Source organism: Canis lupus, chromosome 17, assembly GCF_048164855.1.
Source record: "Canis lupus baileyi chromosome 17, mCanLup2.hap1, whole genome shotgun sequence".
NCBI lineage: Eukaryota > Metazoa > Chordata > Mammalia > Carnivora > Canidae > Canis > Canis lupus.
Window position 1 is genome coordinate 47,560,719 of NC_132854.1, and position 14,312 is coordinate 47,575,030.

At 33.1% G+C, this 14,312-nt stretch overlaps 1 protein-coding gene across 1 annotated transcript in view; it reads right to left on the bottom strand.

Annotated features, from left to right (window-relative positions):
- The window catches only part of PCDH17 (protocadherin 17), a 96,073-nt gene that overhangs the window by 50,414 nt on the left and 31,347 nt on the right, over positions 1-14,312 (bottom strand). Inside the window, exons 2-3 of the mRNA XM_072782874.1 lie at positions 12,559-12,617; positions 12,253-12,425 (exon numbers count right to left, since the gene is read on the bottom strand). Coding sequence (XP_072638975.1) covers positions 12,253-12,425; positions 12,559-12,617 — 232 coding nt within the window. The remainder of the gene's footprint in view (positions 1-12,252; positions 12,426-12,558; positions 12,618-14,312) is intronic.

Sequence of the window (14,312 nt, forward strand, 5' to 3'; positions counted from 1 at the left end):
TTTTTTGAAATTTGATGATTGATCAGTTTGGCCATTGCGCTCCTTTCATTTCCAACTCTCCTCTGGTCTATTATTAATTAATCACTCTAAAAAAAAGTGATAGATAACTCCACTCAAAATAAAGTTTTCAATTGCTTGTAGAATATGATTCAAACTCGTTAGTATGACATTCAAGGTCTTTCATAATCTGACCCTAACCTATTCATTTGGTCCAATTTCTTTCCATTATAACTCTACACCCCATATTCCAATAAGAATATTTCTACTTTGTTTTTTTCTATACCTGGATTATGGTGTCACCTGCCACATCTCTCAATCTTTGATCATGTTATTATCCCAGTTTCAAATATTTGATTTACCCTGTGTCTTATAGTCTTACTCCACTTTTAAGAAGCATGTCTAATATATGAAGTTATTCCCTATTCATTTCTCACCAGAATTAATTTTATTTACTAATTAACGAACAAAATTATAGCTAGTTGGATAGAGAGGATTGACATCTTCAAAGACTAAACAACTTGAATGCAGAGTGTCATATACATGAGTGTTAAAATAATATTTATTGAATTAATGTATTTATGTTTTAATTAATGGTTATGAGCAACAGTTACAATACAACTCTATGAATTAAAAAAATGATCAGATACATTTACTTAAGATTTATTATCTATCATTTTTCAGCAGTGTGAAGCAATGCTTATCTACGTATGTATGTATGTATCAGTTTTCTTTTGATGTATCAAAAGTTCTCTTTGCATGTATCAAAGTTTTCTTGCCATCATTCTCTTAAATATCTTAAAAAATGTTAATTTGTAGGGGCAAAAATCATATGTCTATATAAAGGATATTATGTAATAAACACAGTAATTAATATTACGAAGGAAATGACTCAGGACAAAAACAAAACAAAATAATTTCATTCCTCAATATGAATTTTCAAAACCTCAAAGAAACTAAAATCCGGGGCAGACAAATCAATCTCCATGAAATATGTATTTTGCTTCAAAAATACACCCTGTATCAGAAGTGGGGGTGTATTTGTTATCAGTCTGCAGATTCGGAAAGTAGTACTCAAAAGGATCTTATGAAGTAATTAAACATTTACATGTTCCCAGGTTACATTTTAGCTTCCAAAGGTAAATATTTATCATATCAAAATTATTACAGAGGTGATAGACCTTTTTTTTTCCTATATTTGGTCTGAAGCAAGACCTGAAGTGCACATTTCTATTATGATTTAATAGGAAACTGGATAAATAATTTCTCTGAGTGGTAGAATTTTTTTTCATTATGTTACTACTTGAATCACAGTATAAATGGTTGTTAATAAGGAAGCAAAAGCCTCAAAATACAAATTAAGTACAATTCCTTGTCCATAATTTTAAAATCCAAAAATATTTTATTTATTTACTTAAAGATTTTATTTTTTATTCATAAGAGACACACACACACAGAGAGGCAGAGATACAGGCAGAGGGAGAAGCAGGCTCCATCCATGGAGCCTGACATGGGACTCGATCCCAGGTCTCCAGGATCACGCCCTGGGCTGAAGGCGACGTTAAACTACTGAGCCACCCGGGCTGCCCTCAAAAATATTTTAGATCTGGAAATGATGGTTACTCATAGAGTGGTAAAAACTGACTTGAACTGATATAAGCTATTTATAGTAATCATTTAGTCCATTTAGCATAAACATTCGGCCTTTTTTACTACAAAATTTAATGTGTTTGATTGTGAATACAGCCCCACAATCCAGTGGGGATGTTATACAACATATAATTTACGTATTATATCACCTTTCCAAAATCTGAAAAATTCTTAATTCTGGAAAGCATCTTGTTCTAAGAATTTTAAGCATATATAACAAAACATCAGCTTTCAAACATTTATTCAGACTGTGAAACTGGAAAGTACGTGAGGAACAAATTTGAATATGTTAATGTATTTGGCTATATAGTTATCAAATATACACAGTTTGCTATATGACCTATTCCTATTTCTTGTTTTTTTTTAAATAATTATAAATATAAAATAAATGCCATATCTGTTTTTGACAGGTGTGTACCTTGGCATAGAATATTTTGGTGATTTCTGGATCTCCCTTGGCTTTTCACAAAAGTGAGGCCAATTATATAATATAAATGCTTATGTAAAATAATAAGATTAAAGATCTTTGCCTTGTACTTTATAGAGAAGATTGGGCCCACCTATTATGAACTCTATAATTATTTTCCCTGTACCTCTACATTGCTGTTTATCTTTTTAATTTATTTCTCCTTTCTTTCCTTCACAGAAAAAGAGTTGATTTTTACTTTAAAGCTAGCATCTCCATTACATGCTCCAATGAATATCCTCTATCTGGCCCAATCCTTCAATATTTCCTTCTAATGGGATCCTCTGCCCTAGTATATTAATAATTAGTTACCCTAAATAATTACAGCATTTTTCACTCATAATATTATCTTCCTTAGCTACTATTTTCCTTTTCTTTCCCTCATTCCATTATTTGCTGGTCTCTTTGAAATAACAGAAATTACTATCTCCAATTCCTGAAGGTCCTGAAGACCTTACTTCATGGTCTATCTTTTTGAAATTCTTTTTTTTTTTTTTTTCATCACTCCATTATAACTCCTCTCATGGAAATCAAGAGTGATCTGTCGGTTATCAGATTGCATAGCTGTTCCTTGAGCCTCATTTTCTTGGATTCTCTAAAGAATCAAAATGTTTGTTCCTGCCTATCTCTGGCTACTGCAATGTTATGGCTTTCCTATTTCCTTCCTCCCTTACCTACCACCTCTTTCCCATTTTCATCGGCATTTCTTCTTTGTCCCTTCTCCTCTGGACACACTGGACTATTCATTATCCTCCAAATATTATATACACTTTCCATATCCCATGACTGCATTTATGTATTTGTTGTATTTCTTCCACCTCTCAAAGTAAAACCTTCTTTGTCCCTTAGGTCTTAGCTCAAATTTCATCTTTTGTAAGAAGTCTTCATTGAATAATTATCAGTATTCTATTCTTTTGAAACTCTCAGACCCTTTTATAGGCACATAATCAATAGCACATTATTTTCTACATTTCATTATTTTTTGGCATATGTTTTACTTCCATTACAAGACAATCAGTTCTGTGAAAATGGGTTTTGGAAATTTCAAAAGAGTTCATTTAAGAATTTTATCATCATTTGAATGTAAGCTCAATGTGAACAGGGATATTTGTTTTGCTTACTATTCAATCCTCAACACTTGGGGGAGTGCTTGGCACATACCAGAAACCCAACGAATATTTGTTGAATAAATACACAACATAGCACCTAAGATATATGATGTGTGTATATGATACTATACAGAGTGTTACTGAATTACATTAAAAATTCAAAACATTTGATTCCAAATGAATGTCCTTCCTTCAAAGCAAGTGAACTCTGGAATTTATATATTTATGCTCACGATGCCAGGTCACATATATGGGCCTTTACTCCAAACTAGTTCATTGAATTGCAAAATAGAACTCAGTATCGCCCTGTTTTTAATATAACAGCATTATCCAATTTTACTTAATGTATCGATTTAATTTGGCTCTCAAGTATACGTGGCTGGAAATGAAATCTAAAAATTCTAGATTTTAGTCACATAACTCATCTATGAGGTCTCTGGATTTTGGATTGTCACAGAACATACTGAATATGTTCCCTGGCGGGTTGAACAATTATTGAACTTTCTCCCTTCCCAACTTCGAAATCCTGCAGGATTCCACCCTGGATCCTTCCCTTACAATACTCATGGATTCTAATCTCCTGGATTCTTTTCTCTCAATGGCCTTTCTCATTGATATACATACTTTGAATATCATCCTATGTCAATGGTTTCCAAATTTATACCTCCTAACTTCTACTCTATCAAACTATAATTTCCAGTTGCCTCTTCTGATATTCATCTGAAGTATTTTTATTTCCCAAATATTTTCCCAGTGATGACCTCAACCTGTCTTTGCCACGTTGGTAAACTGAACTCAGTTGCTCAAGTAATAATGCTAAGATTCATTATGACCCATGTCCCATACTACCTCATTGTTTTTTAAAAGTTCTCTCAAAGATCTGGTTAACTGATTTTTTGCTTTGTTTTTTCCTATCATCTTTCAGTGGTGAAGTTTCTTTAGTAAGTCAGTTCCAGCATACAAATAAGCATTGTTCATTTGGAGAAAATGCTGCAAGTTTCTAATATTTATGTGTTGATTTAACCTATGTGGTATAAATTACACTAAATTGTACTTAAATAATTCAAGTTATAGTCCATTTATTTGGGTATAAAATGATTTCTTTCCTTTAGAAACTTTTATCCTAAAGTCAATTTCAAATGAATGCTAAGCAATTTATTTTAGTCGTAAAAGTAGTGTCATATACTAAAAAGGAATTTTTAATCTTTCACTTAGTTCCATTCCTGCTACTTCTTTACTACTTTGAGCCTCATTTCACCTTGCTTTGGACTACTTTCTCAGCTTCCTAGAGTATCCCTGTCTCCCCAGACATTGACAAAAATAATCTCTTTAAAATGAAACTTTGAACTGTTACCTCCTGAACCTCTAATGGCTCCCCGTCAGCTGTCCCATTACTGGGCTTGTCATCTCTGTGTCATACACCTCTTTCTAAATCTCACACCTTCCTACTCACATGTGTTCATACGTTGCTTTACTTCACTTGTGTTTCTGAGAGTGCCCTGTCATCCTCTCTCCCCAACATCTCTAGGCCAGGTGAGATAAACATTTTCTGAAGGAAGTCAGCTCACAAGTCTCCTCCAGGAATTTTCTTTGATCTGCCCAAACGTTGGCTGGGTTTTCTTTCTCATGACTCCATGTATACCTGGGGTCTATCTCTCACTGCACCAACCTCATATTTTATATGTCAAATATCTTACTACAGTGTGAGCTCCTTGAGAACCCAGCCTGTGCATTAGTTCATCATTGCATCCTTGGCACAGTTGTTCATTAAAAGAAAAAAGTGATTATATAAATGAGTGGATGAAAATCTCTCCTGGAGTCATTATTCCTTGGTGCACTAAGAAAATATCAGGGACCTACAATTAGAAGTGTAGATCTTATGCCCAGAGAAGAAATACATGCATCCTTGTACTTGGTGACAAATAACAGTAGTGTCAATGTTACATCTGGTATGATAGTTTTTTTGTTGTTGTTGTTGTTGTTTGTTTTTACCTTTTGGAGCTTCTATTTAATATATTTATTATATATATAATATATAAGCATACTAAATATTTATTCAAAATATATGAATCAAGAATTAAGCTCTCAATCATAACTGCTTACATATTTAGATTAATAAAGAAATGAAATGTGATGACAAATCTGAAGTACCTGCTTAGAGGCACAGAAGTTTCTTTATCAAGTGTTATAGGAATGGAAAGACATGAAGAGCTCCAGACCAACAAATTATAAACCTGGAATTAGTACTGTCTCTGCCTCTAACTGAAGATTCTATTAAAGTCATTGAACCTGTTTGCTTTCTTACTTACAAAACAGGGAAATTATACTTCAAAAATCTTTCTACTCTAATATTTCATAACATGGCTTTCAAAAGAACAGAGAACTTGCAATAGTAGTAGCTTATATGTTTCAAGTGAAATAATGGAAAATTTTTGAAAGAAGCTTAAGACCTATTAACATTATTTTCTCAGTTAACAGATGAACTGAAAACCTTTCTAGATTGTCATAGTTTACAGGCATACTCCAATATTCATAAAGGTCTACATAATATTAATATAGAATTTTACTTGTAAAAATGAAAAAAAATGTCATTCTAAAAAACTATTATAGGAAAATCCTCTGGTTGTATTGGAGTATTTGAAAGATAAAATAATTCTAAGGCTGGGAGGGGTGCCCCTCCCCCAAGGCAAAATGAGTTTTTAAAAGTTTGAGAAATACTGTCCCAACATCCAAATTGGAGTGTTTTAGCAAAAGTCATTGCTGTGCTTACTAAAAGCAAGAGAATCTCAAAAACACATTGAGTCTATAGTAAATCATGCAACACTTGTTAAGGAGGCTTTACGATGAGAACAAATGTGAGGGTGATAAAATCTCTCTATTTTCATGATACCAGCTGCTGGATTCTAGAAGCAGATGTTTGCACATGAGTAAAAGAGATGTCATTGAAACTTTTAAAGTTAGGTGAACTATGGGACTATTTGCAAGTTTGGTAATCAAAAATAAGCTGAAACTGCTCACAGTTTGGGGAATATTTTATTCAGTAAAATGTAAAGCCAGATGAATTCTGCAAGTCCTAAAAGACAGCACAAGAGAGTGAAAATGTGGATATTAAGGTCCTCTTCAATAAGTGCAGTCCAATGAAAACTTATTGGGCTTGAAAATAATAATTCTTGGCAAATAATACAATTTCTTAAATGCCACATATTGGAATCATAAAGCAGCAGTGCCTTTAAAAATTCGTAAATGATTTCTTCCTGACATTAAATACTCAACAGTTCCTTATCGTCCCCCGTATATGGCAGTAATTTTCTATTTTCTTCCAAAGACAAATTGACTATTAGTAAGTTTACAGCAGCATTTCTTTTTAAGATTATTCTCAGAGATTGTGAGATGGCTGCTGAGAGGATGGACATTGCCATCACCTCCTTGTCCTTATGTATGTAGAAGCAATTTGCTGTTGTCCATTTTAGAAAGGTCTGGGGAAAAACACCGATGGATTGGAAGGGTCAGAGCTGCAGTAACCATAGTGCAGCACAGAACACAGAATGGAAGTTTGAGAATGAATATAAAAGTACTATGCTGGTACTTTCCCATTATGGGTCAGTTCTAGAGGAAATTGCAAAGTAGGTCAAAATTGTGTTCAGGGTCCTAATCCTGTCTAATAACTCCCTCCAAAATCCTATATATATGGCCCCACCCCTATTTTGGTAGACAAAAGCTTCACGTTCTATTCTTCTATTTCCTATTACTTCATTTTTTAAATCATTCCTTCATGGTAAAGTATAGGTTGTGGAAACTTTAAACATTTCCTTTCCAAACATAACTAGAAATATGGTGAAACTGAAGTCATTATGCAGTAAATTAGGGAGGCAGATTTGAAGGAGTGGGACTCAGAGGCTCCCCAAACTCTGAAATCACATAACCAATATGCAGTCCTTTAAAGTAGCCTAATCTTGTTTTGAATATGGGGCCCACAAGCAAAATTCAAGCACTATCTTAAAAAACAAAACAAAACAAAAAAAGGGGGCCCACAAGCAAAATTCAAGCACTACCTTAAAAAACAAAACAAAAAAAAAGGGGCCCACAAGCAAAATTCAAGCACTATCTTAAAAAACAAAACAAAAAAAAAGAATAACAACAACAAAAATCCATTAGCTTTAGTTTTTGTAGTTTTCCAGAATGTCCTCTGGGAAGAAGGAAGGCAACCCTTAAGAATGTAATTTTGTTTTAAAACTGAATTCACTGAAGCAAATCTGGTTTATTTGGTATTTCTATCATTCTCAACTTTCTATTGATTTTATTTGTATTAGATTTTAATCAGGGATTCCATTGTGAAATGTTTTGAATCCAGAATGTAATTTAGGAAGTCAGATTTTCTAGCAGAAGAGGGAGGACAGGGGAGGTACAGAATTGAATAGAAAAAAGAAGAAGAAGAAGAAGAAGAAGAAGAAGAAGAAGAAGAAGAAGAAGAAGAAGAAGAAGAAGAAGAAATTAAACGGCAATTAATTAAAAGGAGAATTGAGAAAGAATTTGAGTGAAGCAACTTATGAGGATCAGAAAAGTACTGGAATCCAGTTATAGAGGAAGGGACCAACAGCTGGTCACCTAGCAGGGATTTTAGATTCTCCCATGGTGATGTTCCACTGCCATCCCTAGCAAAGGCTGTCAACACTTACCATGTGCGATGCTATTCTACTAGCTTGTGGCTTCAATTCAAGCAGTTGGTTTCGATAGCAGAAGACTGACTATCCTTGAAAAACTGAGAATGGTCCTAAGCTATTGATAAGGAGCTCAGAGAAATTATCAGCATTCATGAATTCTACACATTTATTATATGGGAATCAATATAGACTACTGAATTTTAGGGAAGGCTTACTAAATCTTTTCAAAGAAGGAAAATGTCATTGCTAACAAACAAAATACTTGACCAGGATTCTGTAGTCTGTACCAGACTTTCTGTAGGACAGAAATTCAAAGGTATAGGCACTTCTTTAAAGTGGTCAAATTGGATTGCTTTATCTACCTACTTACCTACCTACCTACCTACCCACCTATAATATTTGGCAAAGGGAGTATGCAGAAAATCTAATCGACAAATAGAAAAGCAAGGTAAAAAATGCAATCAAATATAAAGAAACTAAAAGGCATTCTTTGAGAATTTTTAAAATCCCACTAAAAGAAACTAAAATAACCTCTTTCTATTAGAGGATTTATTAATATAAAATCCTTACACCTATCCCTAGCTGTAGTGCTGTTCATCACCCATTCAATTAACTACTGAACCCTTTCAAATATTTTTGCTAAAATAATGAGTAACATATACTAGTGCTGTATATTTGGGGTGATTAAACTGATGGTAGCAAAAAACACAATTATCAAGAGTAGAATAAATGGGAAAAATCTGCACAAAAGGGAAGAAAAAAGTAATATTTGAACTAGTAATATGAAATCTCAAAGGCCTAAGTCATTTGCAAAGGAAAACCATGATTAGCATAGAATTTTACACTGAAAATGTAAAGATTATTTTTGGAATTGATTCTAATTTCTAAGTTAAAGAAATATTTTGATTCAGAAACAGAACATTGTTTTTCTTAATAGAAAAAAGTTTAAACAAGGAAAGAAGCCAACTAAATTAATATAAAAATATAAAATATAATATGCTACTGATTTTTTAATTGAAATGTTAAGGCACTATTACAAAATTTTTGGAAGAGAAAAAACTCATAAACAATTTTCTTTTTGTTTAATTTTTGGTTTCTTTCCCCTAAGAGGAAATTTACTTTTGTTTTTTAAGAGATTTTTAAAAGTATTAAAAATTGGGTTTAATATTTGAAATCTGACATAATTGCTTAAATACAGCTGTCATCATCTTTCATCTGTAAAGAAAATTATTCTTTATAGGTGTGCATTGAATCAATTTGGCATTGCTTCTCATGATGCTTTTCAAATAAATTAACAAGAGTACATTGACCAAGACAATGGCTGATTGCTTCTTCAAACATTTTAAAATTATTTCTGAGTAAACTGTTCATTATGTGAATAGTATAAAGCACTGGGTAAGAGGGTGGGTTCTGAAGGCGTGTCATTTTATTTCTAATGCTAACTTCACTATTTACAGCTATAGAATATTGAGAAAATTTCTTAATACACACTAAATGTGAGAGTAACAGTACTTACCTATTTATAAATGCAATGAAAACGAAATAGGATAATAAGTTTTAAGTACTGAATGATTCATTCAATGCATATGAACGATTTTAATGTTCTCCCCTAAGGTTTGCCTACATGAACTCAGGTTTTAACTTATTCTTAAATTTTGTTTGATATCTAGTCATAGCAGTGAATCAGATTGTCTATTTGAGCAAATTCTCCCATTTGGAGACAAAGTTGTGTATCAAAGACACAAGTTTTGGCTATATCTAGACCTAGGATAAAACTCCAAACTTGAAATGCAACTAGCAGTGTTTATAGAAAATTGTAAAAGCTCAGTAAATGCTAGTCTCCTCCTTGAACCTAGATAGGTAGATCGAAGGTATAAACATCGATACATGGAAGAAAGAAAGAAAATAAAGAGAGAGAAAGAGAGAAAGAGAGGAAGGAAGGAAGGAAGGAAGGAAGGAAGGAAGGAAGGAAGGAAGGAAGGAAGGGAGAAAAGAAGGGAGAAAGGGAGAGAGCATAAGGGAGGGAGGGAGAGGGAAGGAAGAAGAGAAAGGGAGGAAAAAGATCATACAGATAATGGAGATAGATAGGGAGATAGGTAAGATGACAGAGGCAAATGACAAAGAGAGATGGAGGGGGAGAGAGAGAGTGAGAGAAGGAGAAAGTGAGAGAGAGATCTCCCATCTCTACTAGTTACATACAGTTTCTTGAAGGCAGGCTCCAAGTCAAATTTATTTTTGATGTTCCTAAAGAATCTAACCTTCCTCACGTATTGAAAAGATGTATAGATATTTATTAAAAAATGAGTTTATAAACAGTCAACGAATCAATGAAATACTATTTTAACTAATCCTCCGAAATCATGCTTTAAAGTAGAGGTCAGTATCTCTCCTATAATTCATAGATTATCTAAGTGTGGCTTTCAGATTCATTATAACTTTCCCATATTTATTAATAAGGATGTGTGGAAACTCTTGTTTTAGAGGAGACATTTGCATTAGCATTCTCAATCTTAGACTAGCAATTTTTTTTTATGTGTAGTATTAGCTAAAATATATGCCCAATATATATTCTTCTAAGAACAATAGCCACCTTTCTAAGGTATTATTTTCTAATATCAAAATTGAAAAAATAGATTTTTAGTATAAACTACATCTTCAGACATAAATAAAACCACTTCCTTTTTCCATAGGGGTCCTTACCCCTTCTCATCAAATACATTGCTCACTTGGTTGATGAAAAAAATTTAAAGAGTTAATGTGAACAGCAATCAACTTTTTGATTAATACAGTTTCTCATGAAGATATAATAAATGCAAACTCTTTACTTTATGCAGCCTTACAAAAAGTAGCCAATGCATTATCTGTCAATCACTTTATTATACACATAGACGAGTCTACGTTAGGTTCTGTATTCACGTATTAAGATCCAACAACCCATTATTTAAAATTCGTCTAAAAAATTAACATACTATAATACGCTATAGTCAAAACCCATCAATATCATTTAAGCCACTTCAAATAAACATTCAAATCTGTAGGCATTATGAATATTCCATAAGCATTCAAATACTTTTTACTGAAAATAATTTAAAATGGAATATTGCATTGTTAGACAAAAAATTGCTATGGTATATCTGGCAGTTATTACTTATAAAAAGAAGACTTTTGGAGAGGCCAACCTTAAAATAAATCCAGAATAATTATATTCAGTGCAGAAATATAAATATATATTATACTGAACATATGTATTTATTTCTGTATTGAATTTATATATGTGTGAATGTGTATATTAACATTTCAACATGATTAGAGAAAGTAATAAACATCATATCTGTTGAAATATGTGTGACATGACAGATTGCACTACAGGAAAAAAATTATTTTCTATGAATTGTCAATCAATAAATGACTTACAAGAATAAGTGACTATGTCGCATAGTATAAATGTAGCTTCTCATTAAAAAAATGAAATAATAAATATTAGATATTTTAAATGCCATTAGTTTTTGAAAACTAATATTAACAAATATAACATGCATTTGTAATTCTGAAATACCATTTATACAACAGTCCTTTTCATTTTTTATAACGAGACGTAAAAACCTATTCATTGCATCTAAGTTTTACACATGAGTTGCTTACTTCTCTTTGGGTGAATCAGTAGCAAATAGTTCGTTGTGTTTGAAATGATAAAAACATCAAAACTAATAAAAAGGAGGCATATCAAACATCGAAGATAGACTTTCAGGAAAAAAATATGTGTATTTAATAAGAAGTGTTTCTTTTTTATGTCTCTATCAGGGTAAACAAATACATGTCTATTTGACATCCATGCAGATTTAGATGTAAATCAAAAAAAGTAGCCAAAAGTGTTGCTTCGCTATAATTTGACTCATGAAAAACCACATTGAAGCTACAATCCGTGCTAAAAATAACCCTGCTAAGAGTTATAAAATCCCAGTCAGGTTTTCTTTTTACCTAAAAGTGGTGCATTTACTAAATTTAATCTTGTAAGTTAGTATATTAAGATGTGCAAATCTAGCTAACATATGCCCTATTTTCCTTGCTAATAAAACACAAAATGGGAAGGGTTAAGAAATGCCCATAAAGATAAGAACAATCTAGTGACTTAGGTCAAGTTCTCATTTTAAGAAGATTATAGACTAATATCCATGCCCTTCCTCTTCCTGTTGTTAACTGAGGTATTGAATAAGTTGCTTTCTATCTGGGACAAGCTGAGGATTTGCTGTTTCTTTTGATATATTATCAATGGTCCATTCCACCGTGATAAACTGCAACTCTTGTACTAATAGGTTTATAATGATTGCTTAAGCTTTACACTTTGTAAGCATTGGAAGGCTTCACTCACCTTGTTCAAGTGGTTGGCTTTTAGTTGAAGTAGTTTTCATCTTGAGTGCCTCCCTAACAGACATGTCACAGCAGGAGCCTTTGTTAGTGTCTTGGTCACTGTCAGCCTGATCACTGTCCCCGTGCCCACTGTCTCTCAGGCTGGCTCTTTCTGGGTCCTTAAACGTGGAGCTACTGAAATACATATAAAGAAAAAGAAGAGAAAGTGTTGTCTCTACGAGTCCGAATCTGAAGTGTAGTCTCTTGCAAAGCAATTTTGACACGAATGCAAATGGGGAAGCCGAGAAAGTTATTTAATAGGCCTTACCTTTGAACAAACTGCTGCCTGCTGCCCATGTAATTGGGCTCTGCGGGAAAATTGTCTGTCTGCGAAAGAGAAGGAAAAAAATACGTATAGTTGTACACTGGACAAATCTCCTGCAGAGCAACAAGATTTCCTAGTGGAAAAATGATTAATAATTCAAAAATTCCCTTAATCTTCAGATTTGGACATTTTAATTAAATTGGAAATTGCTGACATGTAATTATGTACTCAGAACAATTAAATGATTCCGGTCCACAAATTACCTGTTAATAAGTAAACAATGAGCCTGTCATAACTGGCATTCTCTGCTACTACCGGGATGGATAACACTGTCTGTGTTGTTTCATGACTTAGATATTAAGATTGAACATTTGTGGGAGGAGTGGAAAAATGACCTAATTTCTCCATATTAAAAGTGTGAATTATTTAATAATACTCATTTTTAAACATAATTACATCATCTGCTGGGACTCTATGCCCTCCTTGATGTAATATCACTTAAAGTCATCCACTCCTCAATTAAGAGAGACAGGGCCTTTACTTCAAATTTTGCCAATAACAATTACAAGCATGGCACATATGGCTGAACTCATCTCTATAATTCATTCTCATCTACATTCCGACTATGGCATTGAACTCAAACTATACAGAATAAAAGGGTATTACTTCTGGTTATTCAGAGTGAAGTAAAATTAAAAAAAAAAGAAATAAAATGTTACTTAAAATATTGAGAGTAACGACATTGAGAAACCAGGCTTGTTTTTGTGGTTGTTTTACTGCTTCCAAACTGATGTGGAGGTCTGCCAAAAAGAACTGAATTCTCCTTGTATCATGGAACAGAGTCTTTTGGGAGAAAGATACTAGATCTTTCATAGATCTCCCTATACTGTACATTCATACACATCACTTCTTCTTGCAGCTGACTCAGCAACAAAGGTTCTCCTGTTTTCTGCATCACTTCATATCACACCATTGTGCTCTGAAGCAGCTATGGATTCATACAAGATCACCCAGCATGCAAGAATCAGGGACACCGGAGCATACAATTCATGAAGAAGAGGGCCCAAGGTAAGGCTTAATGTAATACAATATGTGTTTTCCTTATAAAAAGTTAATTTAAACAACTAGTACTCTTTTTTCATGTTATAATTTTATTTTTGTGTGTGTGGGTTTTTTGAACTATTACTGGAAAAAAAAAGACATGTTCAGACTAATAGCCTAATGTACTAAGTTTCACTGTCTGTTAAAAGTTTGGGGACAGGAAATACTCTCATAAATTTCTTAATCTATAGTCCTTTGTTATTGTTCAAATGAACTTTATCAAAGTGCAAAGACCAAGGTAAACAAGGTCAAAACATTTTTCACTTCTAATCCACTTTAATTAGTAGTTGGTACAGACATTTTTCATTAACATGTTTTACTAGATTTTAGATTCTGTGAAGCACCTTAGTGTTTATTTCTATAATGGTAAACTATCCATTCTTAAGGATAACAATGTAGTAAAAATATTAGGGAGGGAGGCAGTGCCTGGGTGGCTCAGCTAGTTAAGCATCAGACTCTTAACATCAGTTCAGGTCCTGAACTCAGGGTCATGAGTTCAAGCCCCACACTGGGCTCCATGATGGGAGTGGAGCCTTCATAAAAAAATAAAATAAAGTAAAATAAAATAAAATAAAAAGTAGGTGGAAAACAACACTGAGGCAAAATGTTTGCAAAAGAATTTTGCCAATTTTTGGGCAGCTCTGGTGGCTTAGCGG